General features: G+C 38.1%; 1 protein-coding gene across 2 annotated transcripts in view; it reads left to right on the top strand.

Moving 5' to 3' along the window:
• Nucleotides 1–12,783, top strand: part of IPO9 (importin 9) — a 40,876-nt gene extending 28,093 nt beyond the window's left edge. Inside the window, exons 21-25 of one of the 2 annotated variants that reach the window (XR_014025998.1) lie at nucleotides 2,031–2,150; nucleotides 2,749–2,850; nucleotides 3,705–3,781; nucleotides 4,891–5,131; nucleotides 10,320–12,783. Coding sequence is in view for 1 of the 2 variants with exons in the window: in XM_081324308.1 (XP_081180434.1) it covers nucleotides 2,031–2,150; nucleotides 2,749–2,850; nucleotides 3,705–3,781; nucleotides 10,320–10,430 (410 nt within the window). In the remaining variant the exon portion in view is untranslated. The remainder of the gene's footprint in view (nucleotides 1–2,030; nucleotides 2,151–2,748; nucleotides 2,851–3,704; nucleotides 3,782–4,890; nucleotides 5,132–10,319) is intronic. The other variant, XM_081324308.1, reaches the window with a different exon arrangement.
• Nucleotides 12,784–13,214: the final 431 nt, after the last annotated feature.

Genomic DNA, 13,214 nt, shown 5'->3' with positions numbered 1-13,214 from the left:
GTTCCTCCGCCCCCTGCCTCCCTGCTTCTTTCTGCTGTGGAAAGAAGCAGGCAGGCAGGGCACAGAGGAACGGAGACCCGGCGACGTTTGGGGATATTTGGAGAGGCGCCCAAACCTCCCCAAACGTCGCCGGGTCTCCGTTCCTCCGCCCCCTGCCTCCCTGCTTCTTTCTGCTCTGGAAAGAAGCAGGCAGGCAGGGCACAGAGGAACGGAGACCCGGCGACGTTTGGGGATATTTGGAGAGGCGCCCAAACCTCCCCAAACGTCGCCGGGTCTCCGTTCCTCCGCCCCCTGCCTCCCTGCTTCTTTCTGCTGTGGAAAGAAGCAGGCAGGCAGGGCACAGAGGAACGGAGACCCGGCGACGTTTGGGGATATTTGGAGAGGCGCCCAAACCTCCCCAAACGTCGCCGGGTCTCCGTTCCTCCGCCCCCTGCCTCCCTGCTTCTTTCTGCTGTGGAAAGAAGCAGGCAGGCAGGGCACAGAGGAACGGAGACCCGGCGACGTTTGGGGATATTTGGAGAGGCGCCCAAACCTCCCCAAACGTCGCCGGGTCTCCGTTCCTCCGCCCCCTGCCTCCCTGCTTCTTTCTGCTGTGGAAAGAAGCAGGCAGGCAGGGCACAGAGGAACGGAGACCCGGCGACGTTTGGGGATATTTGGAGAGGCGCCCAAACCTCCCCAAACGTCGCCGGGTCTCCGTTCCTCCGCCCCCTGCCTCCCTGCTTCTTTCTGCTGTGGAAAGAAGCAGGCAGGCAGGGCACAGAGGAACGGAGACCCGGCGACGTTTGGGGATATTTGGAGAGGCGCCCAAACCTCCCCAAACGTCGCCGGGTCTCCGTTCCTCCGCCCCCTGCCTGCCTGCTTCTTTCCGCTGTGGAAAGAAGCAGGCAGGCAGGGCACAGAGGAACGGAGACCCGGCGACGTTTGGGGATATTTGGAGAGGCGCCCAAACCTCCCCAAACGTCGCCGGGTCTCCGTTCCTCCGCCCCCTGCCTGCCTGCTTCTTTCCGCTGTGGAAAGAAGCAGGCAGGCAGGGCGCAGAGGAACGGAGACCCGGCTTCGTTTGGGGACTTTTGGGGAGGTGCGCGCGCACCTCCCCAAACCTCCCCAAACTTCGGCAGGTCTCCGGACGGCGGTGGCTTGGGAGAGGTGAGCGCGATCCCGGAAGCTCCAAAGCCTCGGCCGCGCACAAGTCCTCAGTAAGTTTTTTTGTTGACTGGAGTATAAGCCGAAGTGGAATTTTTCAGCCCAAAAAGTGGGCTGAAAAATTCGGCTTATACTCAAGTATATACGGTAAGTTTGTGAGAACAGTTTCTCTTAGCGACCTCTTCACCTAACAACAGTTTCCAGCCCCACTTGTGGTCGTTAAATGAGGACTACCTATAGCCAGGTAGTTATTGTCAGGATCCCAGAACAATAGGTTCTCTGATCCTGTTGTATTTATGTGTGTTTGTGCGTGCGCACATGCATACATGCATGTGTCTCCATACGCCAAGACAAGTTAAACTACTGTTAGCTTTATAATAATAATAATAATAATAATAATAATAATAATAATAATAATAATAATAATAATAATAATGATGATGATGATGATGATGATGATGATGATGATGATGATGATGTTGGAAGGGACCTTGGAGGTCATCTAGTCCAACCCCCTGCTCAGGCAGGAAACCCTATACCATTTCAGACAAATGGCTGGCCAGTCTCTTCTTAAAAACTTCCAGTGTTGGAGCATTCACCACTTCTGGAGGCAGGTTGTTCCACTGGTTAGTTGTTCTAACTGTCAGGAAGTTTCTCCTTAGTTCTAGGTTGCTTCTCTCCTTGACTAGTTTCCATCCGTTGCTTCTTGTCCTGCTTTCAGGTACTTTGGAGAATAAAATTATAAAATATGTATTTCGAAAACATAATGCGGAGGCTTATGAAACATGGAGCACTTCTTTAACTGATTATGAGAATACTTTTTGCATTGTGCTTTTCCGAGAGTTCTTAATTTCTTTTAAAAATCCTCAATTTTTGGTATCTTTTAGATCCTGAGCGCTGGACCAACATTCCTTTGTTAGTTAAAATCTTAAAGCTGATAATAAATGAGCTTTCAAATGCAATAGAAGCAAATGCTTCTCGACAGACTGCTGCAGAATGGAGCCAAGGTACTATGTTGCTAGGTATCTTCTGATCCAACTTGCATGGAATACAAGTTTGGAATTAGTTAGGTCCAAATGCTACTCAGCCATGTCTGTTGTATTGTTGTGCTGATAACTTTCAAGACTAGTGGTTATGGGTTATGGGGATTACAGGAGAAAAGAAGCTGGTTATGGTGGTTACGGAAGAAAAAGCTAGAATATAAATTTAATAAAATATATAAATATGTGACATGTTGCTGTAGTACATAATGTGAACAATGTTCACAACATTGCGTGAGTACCAACAGGATGTGAGCAAGGTTGCAAAAAGAAATTACTGTATTGGGCATTCAGATTAGTATTCATGTGTTCATAATGTGAACTCTTCCTTTTACAGTCTCTTTTTAAAAAGTTTCCCTTATGTTCTGTCATTTTACTGATTTAATGTACTGTAAACAAAAATGTTTACAGTAAAGGAATCAATTTTCAGTGGGATTAATAGATTATTACAATGTTTAAATAAAATGTACTTGGGGATAAAAATGTTAACATTTGTTTCCCAGACAATATTACATAAAATTAAATAAATCTGTTCTGCTAGTTAATTAATTATTTCAATTAACAGATGAGTCCAATGATATGTGGGAAGATCAAGAAGATGAGGAAGAAGAGAATGAAGGGTTAACAGGTCAGCTATTGTCAGATATTCTTGCCACCAATAAATATGGTAAGTGAAGCAGTTTTAAATTTGTGAAAAGCAAAAAAAAGCTTATTAAAAATTATTTTGAAATCAAAGCAACAATAATGTATATGACTAAACTGTTAGGACTTGTTTATTCCATATTTCAATAAAATAATTTCAGTATGGGTAACTAGACACATTAGTTCCATTTCTAAATCAGTTCCAAGAAACACGCAAATTGAGCAACTCACCCATGATGTCTACATATACATTTTTTGAAATAAATTATGTTCAAAAGATAAATAGTAAGTGAAGTGGCTGACCTATATCTGGACAAATGAATACTTTCATGACTCAGTGGTTCTGCTTGCAAAAAATATTTCTATTTAGCATGTTAAACAGAAAGTTTGGCTAGGATTGTTGATAAACATGATGTAGGAATTCATTCTTTTGTATTAAAAGCAGAAGCACTGAATCATGTTTGTTTCTTATTTTATCTACTATTTCTGAGAAATAAACTTTAGAAGTAGATTGAAAATTGGATTGGAGAAAAGAGTTTGCAGAAATGTGTATGCTTCTTACTGTTGCACTGTTTTAGGAATGGAAATAAAACTTTTGCTATTATGCCATAGGCATGGTGATCATGGATATGCCACTTTTATATATATTGTTACTGTTAAATAATAGATGGTTAAATAAATAGAAGAAACAGAATTCAAATACATTCATTGTACAATTTGGAAATATAATTATTATTAATTCTGGTCTGTTTTGTTACTGATTTATTCAACCTCTAAAAAGAAACAGCAGTTTATTGTAGTGCAAAGAAAGTATAAGAAATTTAAGTCTTCAGTTCTTTAAATGTGCATCAAATTTACTTTGAAACATGTGTTTGACAGATGAAGATTATTATGAAGATGATGATGAGGATGATCCAGATGCATTGAAGGATCCTCTGTATCAGATAGATTTACAGGTGGTGTATCTTGCAATCCAACTTTGTTGTGTATTCATTTGTACTTTGAAACTTCACTGCCTAGAAACGGGTGTCAAACTGCTGGCCCATGGGCTGGTTTCATCATGCCAAAGCCGCACCCACCCCATTCCCAGCAATGCAAAAAGAGTCGCGATACGTCGCGTCACGTGATGTGGTGAGTTTGACACCCGTGGGCTATAATAATAATATATATTATTTATCATATCTGTTTTTAAAGTGGTATCACAAATGGATTATTTAAAGCAACACCATGATAAGGAGCAGTATCATTAATGAATCCAAAGATATTTCATAGTATTTACAGTAAAAGGCAGAGATAGGACAGTGCTCTGTTATTCTTTAAAAGTAAAGCAGTTTAAATCTTGTACCAAAAAGCAATTGGAGAGCCCTTTCTAATGGTTGTGGTAACTAAGCCAAGAAAAAGTGTTATTCCGAATGCAGTGAGTCTGCACTTTAGGACTCAGGATTGCTTAAAATCAGGTATTGTAAGGCCTTGAGTGTTATTTGTTATTTTTAGATAAGGGAGTTAAACAAGAATCAAATAGCCTAGATTCAAGAGGCTCATTAGCAAAATAGAAAGATGTATCGATATATTATATAATAAAAATCATATGTAAATGTTTAACTTTGCAGCTAATGAGGAATAATAATAATAAAGTTGGAAGGGACCTTGGAGGTCATCTAGTCCAACCCCCTGCTCGGGCAGGAAACCCTATACCATTTCGGACAAATGGCTGTCCAGTCTCTTCTTAAAAACTTCCAGTGTTGGAGCATTCACAGCTTCTGGAGGCAGGTTGTTCCACTGATTAATTGTTCTAACTGTCAGGTACTTTCTCCTTAGTTCTAGGTTGCTTCTCTCCTTGATTAGTTTCCATCCATTGCTTCTTGTCCTGCCTTAGGGCGCTTTGGAGAATAGCTTGAGTCCCTCCTCTTTGTGACAGCCCCTGAGATATTGGAACACTGCTATCATGTCCCCCCTCATCTTTCTCTTCATTAAACTAGACATACCCAATTCCAGCAGCCGTTCCTTATATGTTTTAGTCTCCAGTCCCCTAATCATCTTTGTTGCTCTTCTCTGTACTTTCTAGAGTCTCAACATCTTTTTAACATCGTGGTAACCAAAACTGGATGCAGTATTCCAAGTGTGGCCTTACCAAGGCATTGTAAAGTGGTATTAATACTTCACGTGATCTTGATTCTATTACTCTGTTAATGCAGCCTAGCACTGTGTTGGCTTTTTTGGCAGCTGCAGCACACTGCTGGCTCATATTGAAGTGATTGTCCACTAGGACTCCGAGATCCCTCTCACAGTTACTACTATTGAGCAAGGTACCACCTACTATACCTGTACATTTGGTTTTTCTTGCCTAAATGTAGAACCTTACTTTTTTCGCCATTGAATTTCATTTTGTTAGATAGCGCCCAGTGTTCCCTTTGTGTAAAGACAGATGCAAAAAACGAGTTAAATAGTTTTGCTTTCTCCCTGTTGCTTGTCACCTTCTTGCCACTTTCACCCACTAATGGACCAATCATTTCCTTCACTTTTTTCTTCTTTTTTACATGTTGAAAGAAGCTTTTTTTGTTATTGTTGACTTTGGTCGCAAGCCTTAGTTCAATTTGAGCCTTAGCTTTCCTCACTTCATCTTTGCAGGCTCAGTCTATTTGCTGATATTCTGACTTAGTTATGTGCCCCTCTTTCCACTTTCTATACTTGTCCTTTTTATCTTTCAATTTGGCAGAGTTCTTTATGCAGCCACGCTGGTTTCTTTTGAGAGCTGTTATTTTTCCTCTTCGATGGTAATGTGCTAGACTGGGCTTTTATTATCTCACTTTTCAAAATTTCCCAAGCTTCTTGATTTGTTTTTCCCTTGAGGATTCTCATCCATGGAATCCTTCTCAAGCCCTCTCTAAGTTTATTGAAATTAGCTCTCTTAAAGTCCAGGACTCTAGTTTGACTGTGTTCTATTGCTTGTGCTTCCATAATGTTGAATTCCAATATTGCATGATCACTTCCTCCCAAGGTTCCTCCCCTAGTTCCCTTCTCTACTTTTTGGGAGAGAAAGTTGTCTGCTAGGTTTGTCAGGAATCTGTTTGATCTTCCACTTGGTGCGGAGTTTGTCTCCCAGTTGATGTCAGGGTAGTTAAAGTCCCCCATTACTATTGTGATGTGCTTCCTACATACCTTAGTTAGCTGACTAGCAAAAAGTTTATCTATTTCCTCTGTTTGGTTGGGTGGCCCATAGTATACATCTATGGCAATGTCATTTCCCCCCCCCTTTTATATTGACCCAAATGCATTCAAGTTTACAGTTTTCATTATTGTTGTGCTCTATTTCTGTAGAGATGTAGTTATTCCTTATATAGAGGGCAACTGCACCTCCTCTTTTATTTGGTCTGTTTCTTTTAAATAATTTAAATCCCTCTAGCTGTGTGTTCCATTTGTGGGCTTCATCCCACCATGTTTCCGTAATGGCAACAATATCATATCTGCCCTCATTAACCTGAATAGACTTTAGTTAGAAAAGAATTTAAATAACCTTGAGGATAATTCAATTGAGCTTCTTTGACTTCTTTAGGATTGAGAAGTTATATAGAGAATCTCTCCCCATCTTAGGCATGGGAAACCTCAGAAAATCTTCTACCTTTCCCTTCTCTGTATTCTCTTTCATTTGAATGTTTGCTTATTAATTCTGGCAAGTGTATTGATAATTTCACATACATTTTGGTCTAGTGAGTAAGGCTCCAGGCTAGAAAGCGGAAGACTGTAAGTTCAAGTCCCACATTAATGATGAAAGCTAGCTGGGTGACTTTCGACCTATCACTTTCTCTCAGCCCAATTCACCTCACAAGGTTGTTGTGGGGAAAATAGGAGGAGGAAAGTTTATTAGATATATTCGCCACCTTGAGGTATTTGTAAACATAATAAAGGTGGAATGCAAAGAAATCTTAATATTGGACCTATTGCAGATAAGAAAATTTACATTTATTCGAATCAAAAGTTTCCAAATGGAAGTTAGTTTATTCTATTCTGTTGAATTTTAAGAAATGAATAAAATGTTTAAATAGCATATACGTAATTCTCAGAAAAAGAAATGCAAGAAAGCAAAATGGCTGTCTGAGGAAGCTTTGCAAATAGCTGAGGAAAGGAGGGAAGCGAAAGGCAAGGGAGAAAAAGAAAGATACGCCCAATTGAATGCAGAATTCCAGAGAATAGCTAGAAGAGATAAGAATGCCTTCTTAAATGAACAGTGCAAAGAAATAGAAGAAAACAATAGAATAGGGAGGACCAGAGATCTTTTCAAGAAAATTGGAGAAATGAAGGGCACGTTTAATGCAAAAATGGGCATGATAAAGGACCAAAATGGCAGGGACCTAACAGAGGCAGAAGAGATTAAGAAGAGGTGGCAAAATTACACAGAAGAACTATACAAGAATGAGCTTAACGTCCCTGATAATCACAATGAGGTGGTCACTGACCTCGAGCCAGACATCCTAGAATGTGAAGTGAAGTGGGCCTTAGAAAAACTGAGCAACAACAAAGCTAGTGGAAGTGACAGTATTCCAGCTGAGCTATTCAAAATCTTAAAAGACAATGCAGTAAAAGTGCTACACTCAATTTGCCAGCAAATTTGGAAAACTCAACAGTGGCCACAGGATTGGAAAAGATCAGTTTACATTCCAATTCCAAAGAAAGGCAGTGCCAAAGAATGTTCAAACTATCGCACCATTGCACTCATTTCTCATGCTAGTAAAGTCATGCTTAAAATCCTACAAGCTAGACTTCAGCAGTATGTGGATCGAGAACTACCAGAAGTACAGGCAGGATTTCGAAGAGGCAGAGGAACTAGAGATCAAATTGCCAATATACGCTGGATCATGGAGAAAGCTAGGGAGTTCCAGAAAAACATCTACTTCTGCTTCATTGACTATGCTAAAGCCTTTGATTGTGTGGATCACAACAAACTGTGGCAAGTTCTTAAAGAGATGGGAATACCAGACCATCTTATTTGTCTCTTGAGAAACCTATATGCGGGTCAAGAAGCAACAGTGAGAACTGGACACGGAACCACTGATTGGTTCAAAATTGGGAAAGGAGTCCGGCAAGGCTGTATACTGTCGCCCTGCCTATTTAACTTATATGCAGAGCACATCATGAGAAAGGCAGGGCTAGATGAATCAAAAGTTGGAATTAAGATTGCCGGAAGAAATATCAACAACCTAAGATACGCAGATGATACCACTCTAATGGCAGAAAGTGAAGAAGAACTAAAGAGCCTCTTGTTGAAGGTGAAGAAGGAGAGTGCAAAAGTTGGGTTGAAACTTAACATTAAGAAAACCAAGATCATGGCATCTGGCCCTCTCAATTCCTGGCAAATAGATGGGGAAGAAATGGAGGTAGTGACAGATTTTATTTTCCTGGGCTCCAAGATCACTGCAGATGGGGACTGTAGCCAAGAAATTAAAAGACGCTTGCTCCTGGGGAGGAAAGCCATGGCAAATCTAGACAGCACACTAAAAAGCAGAGACATCACCCTGTCAACAAAAGTGCGTATAGTCAAGGCTATGGTGTTCCCAGTTGCAATGTATGGCAGTGAAAGTTGGACCATAAGAAAGGCTGAGCGCCAAAGAATTGAGGCCTTTGAACTGTGGTGCTGGAGAAGACTCCTGCGAGTCCCTTGGACTGCAAGGCGATCAAACCGGTCAGTCCTAGAGGAGATCAATCCTGACTGCTCTTTAGAAGGCCAGATTCTGAAGCTAAAACTCAAGTACTTTGGCCACCTAATGAGAAGGAAGGACTCACTGGAGAAGAGCCTAATGCTGGGAAAGATCGAGGGCAATAGAAGAAGGGGACGACAGAGAATGAGGTGGCTGGATGGAGTCACTGAAGCAGTAGGCGCGAGCTTAAATGGACTCCAGAAGATGGTAGAGGACAGGAAGGCCTGGAGGAATGTTGTCCATAGGGTCGCGATGGGTCGGACACGACTTCGCAGCTAACAATTCTCAGCTTACAACCATTACTATGACCATAATTAAATCTGGAATTACAGTTGTAAATCATGGCAATCGTTAAGCAGATAATCCAATTTTATGACTTTTTTGTGGTGATCATTAAGTGAATGCCATGATCGTTAAACAAATCTATTTCATCCAATGGGCCATTTTTGCTGGAAACTGGCAAAAAACACCAAAAAATGTAGTCATGTGACTCTGGGACGCTGCACATGGCCATAAAGATGAGCTGGTTGTCAGGCACTCATAATGCAATCAAATGACCTGTGTGTGTGTGTGTGTGTGTGTGTGTGTGTGTGTGTCAGAACTTTGGAACTGAGTCATGAATACCTTTTAGGGTATCTATCATAAGTTAAATGAACACTATCTGTATTGAAGAAGAAAATACATACAATAAAGCAGTAGAGAGATTAAAACAGAGAACATTGAAAACATTTTTACATTTCTGGGGGGAAAAACCAAATAGGACATCATAGCAGTGTTCTGGTAAATGATTTGGAAAGAGAATCTAGGGAAAAAAACACCTGAGCAAGAAAATATCGTTATTCATGACTTGCCTCCAAGAACAAATACTATGGAAAAGAATTTTACATTCCCTATATAAATTAACCAGAGATAAGTGTTCTTCTGAAATATAATCTTTCTTTGAATTACAACAGGAAATAGACTAACAGTTAACATTATTCCAAAGCTGATGAGATTGTTCTCTTGACACTACTCATATTTTTCATACACTCGACTGAAATTAAAGCTATAACCCTGGGCACAGTTTGAACTGAGTTTCTGATGCAATTCAGAATAAATATGCTCTGCATTACAGATAGTCCTCAACTTACAACAGTTCATTTAGTGACTGTTCAAAGTTACAACAGCACTGAAAACATTATGTATGACTGTTTTTCACACTAAAGACTGTTGTAGCATCCTCATGGTCACATGATCAAAATTCAGATGCTTGGCATATTTATCATGTTTGCAATGTCCCAGGGTCATGTGATCAACTTTTGTGACCTTCTGACAGGCAAAGTCAATGGGGAAACCAGATTCACTTAACAACTGGGTTTCTAATTTAATAACTGTGGTAAGAAAAGTCATAAAATGGAGCGAAACTCACTTAACAAATGTCTCTGTCAAGTTTCCGACGTATGGAATGTTATTGCTTGACAGTCTCACTAAGCAACATAAATTTTGGGCTTAATTGTGGTCAAAACTAAAGGAATACCTATATTGAATAAGCAGATACGCTGCCATTGACTGCAGGTGATTGAGATTAAGTCAGTTAATCAATCCCAAACTAAAAAAAGTTTGTTGCAAAAATTCTGTAGTCATTCTTGAACAAATGTTAAACCCATATTTTGATTCTGCTTTGTATTTCACAAATCCTTTGACAACTTTAATAAAAACTACAACTCCATTACCCTGGATTAATTATGATGTTTTCAATTAAGTATTAACCATGTATTTCTCTTCTATTCAGGTATTAACAATGTATTTCTCCTTCTCCTAGGCTTATCTTACAGAATTTTTATGCCAGTTTGCCCAGCAGCCTTGCTATGCAATGTTCTCAGACCATCTCAATGAAAATGAAAGAAGAGTTCTTCAGACCATTGGCATATAAATCCAGAGTATCTTGATAAAATCTAGGCAACATTTTCTGATTTAGTTCACATTTTTGACCTAAACAGGGAATACTTCCTTTATTCACAAAACATTACAAATATGATTAATCTTTATTTGGAAGTACTGCTTGTGATTTAGAAGGCGACAAAAGGCAAATATGCATGGAGTTTCGCATATTGAATTCACACAGTGGGAACACTATTCTTCTGATAAACTTTCCAGTTTGGCTCTAAAAAAATTTCCTCTACTGAAAAGGCACTTCACTGACACTTTTACAGCACAGTTTAATGAAATGAGGAAGGAGCTGTTATCACTAGCTTGTTTATCTAGAAATTGGAAGTTTGTCCTGCTTCACACTTTTGTTACGCAGGGTATATTATCGATCTAACCAGATGACTTTTTTATATAGACATTTGGAATGAAATGGAATCTGCTTCCAGTCCAATACTTTGAATTAAAACCTGGAAAAATAAAAATGTTAAATTGTTTCCATTTATAGAAAACCCTTGGAGTTCTAACATTACATAATTCTGTAATAAAACTATCATGCACCCATATTGAGCAGAATTGCTAACTCAGTTCCTGTGGTTACTGATGACTTTTGTTTAGAAACCAAACTTTTTTATATGAAACTGATTGTTTTTAACTTGTTTATTTACTTCATGAATCCATTTCTCCAATACTGTTTGCTTTGTTCACACAGGATTATACAACTGGCTAAACCATAGTTCACAAATTAGTACAAATATTTTTTATAGGGTAGTAAAATTAATATTGCTAATTACTCTAAAAGTCAGTATACCAATGCATCTCCCAACACCTTTTTGCCTTTTTCTCCCTTTTTGGGAAATGAAATAAAAGTATTCAAAAATAAATTGGTATTGTCTTTTTAAAATTCAGGAAAGAAAATGGTATCCACTGAGAATGCTGTATTTCTGTATACATTTGGAATGCAACTTTCTGCTTAATGTGTAACATTAATTAATCTATGTTAATTTCAAACTGCTTGAAGTGTAATACTATAAGAAATTTATTTTTGTGAAATGCCAATTACATGAATATTTCTGGCTCATCAAAAAGCCAGGACTTGCACAGAGTTACAGATAGTATATCCCTGACTTCCTTGAGAAAGATAATATGTATGAAAGTATCTTAAGTATTTCCCTCATATGAATGAAGTAAATCTAAGGGAAGCTAATTTTTAGCATACCATAAATTTAGCCCTAAGAAAGTTTCTTTAATGATTTCTGCTTTAGGATGTTTAATATAATTAAATTGCTAATATATTTTTATGTGGACATTAAAAGAGAATTCTTGTCCATTATCACTTGAATTAGAACCCTTTTAGCTTGATTGGAAATGTTATTTATAATGATAATTTAGAAATACCTTTTAACTTGAAACTGAATTTGGAATATTATATTTTAGGCAAGTAATAAATTATCTGATGTGCTGATACTATTTTTATAGGACATTTCCAAAAAACTATGACATAAATTATTATTTTTTTGTTTCTATTCTCTCAGCAAAATATTTGGTCAAATAGATAAAATAGATACCTTAAGCTTTTTTCTTCTCAAAGTGGACAACTTGGGAATTTTTAATGCAAAAGTCCAAATATTATAAAATCTTTTCAATTTAAAATTGTCTGCCCTTTTACTCCCTAATTTTCAGAATTTCAAAAGTATATCCATAAATAACACCTATTTTAAATAAAAGAATAGTAAAAATAACTTTTCATCTTGGATCTGAAGTACATAAATGTATATATTAAAATCATTACTTAAGGATAGCAGAACAAGTTTCATATTTATCATTTAACCTTACTAATATAAAAAATTTTATTTATTAAGTTAATTACCTTTATTTACTAAGATGGACATAAGACTACCTCATTATTGCTATAATATATACTGGATACTTGAATAAATACATCAATCAAGAAAATGCAAGCAGCTTCCCCTTTTTTAAAATTAATAAACTATACTGTTTAAGGAAAATTCTTGATTTCATATACACAAAGCAAATATTTCATTTTATCAGAAGTAATTTTAGATACTATAAATGTACAAACATTGCCCTTTATTCTATATGCATAGATCATACCAGTACATTTAGGTGTTTAAATAATGAGAAAAAATGGCTGCACCATTCATAAGATTACATCATTGATTCAGGTGGTCTAGAAAACTATTTTAACTATCAAGTCCAGCTTCTGTTTCTACATACCCAGTAAAGTGAAACTCCCCAGCTCTGAGTATTTGGTTGTCTTTTACATGTACTTTGTAACTTGATGCCTTGTCAGTTTCCTATGCTGCTAATTGAGTTGTCATATTAAAACAAGTTGTGGGTGAATACATTTATTCCTTCTGAGTTCTATAGTGCTTCTGAGTGAGAAGTCTGCAATTTTTGTCCCATAGGTTGTTTCATACATAAATAGACTTAAGGATAGCTGTGTACAAAGTCTATATATAAAATAAACGTATCTACAGAATGTATACTTAAGATGATTTGATAGCTGTCGGTAAGGATCAAGACTAACAGATCTACATAGAAAAATATTTATTTGTTTATTTGTTTCAATTTATATACCGCCCTTTTCCCAAAAAACTCGGGGCGGTTTACAGGGCAAATTAAAACAGTGCAATGTACAAATTAAAATAAAATTAGATTAATAGCCCCAAAACAGTTTAAAATTTAAAACCATTAAAACCCCTTAGTCCAGGCCGGCTAAATCAAATAGCCAAGTTTTTAGGACCCGGCGAAACGAAGGAAGGTCGGG

Source organism: Vipera berus, assembly GCF_964194415.1.
Source record: "Vipera berus genome assembly, chromosome: 3".
NCBI lineage: Eukaryota > Metazoa > Chordata > Lepidosauria > Squamata > Viperidae > Vipera > Vipera berus.
Note: the sequence above shows the minus strand (reverse complement) of the source record. Positions and strands in the feature narration are given on the sequence as shown.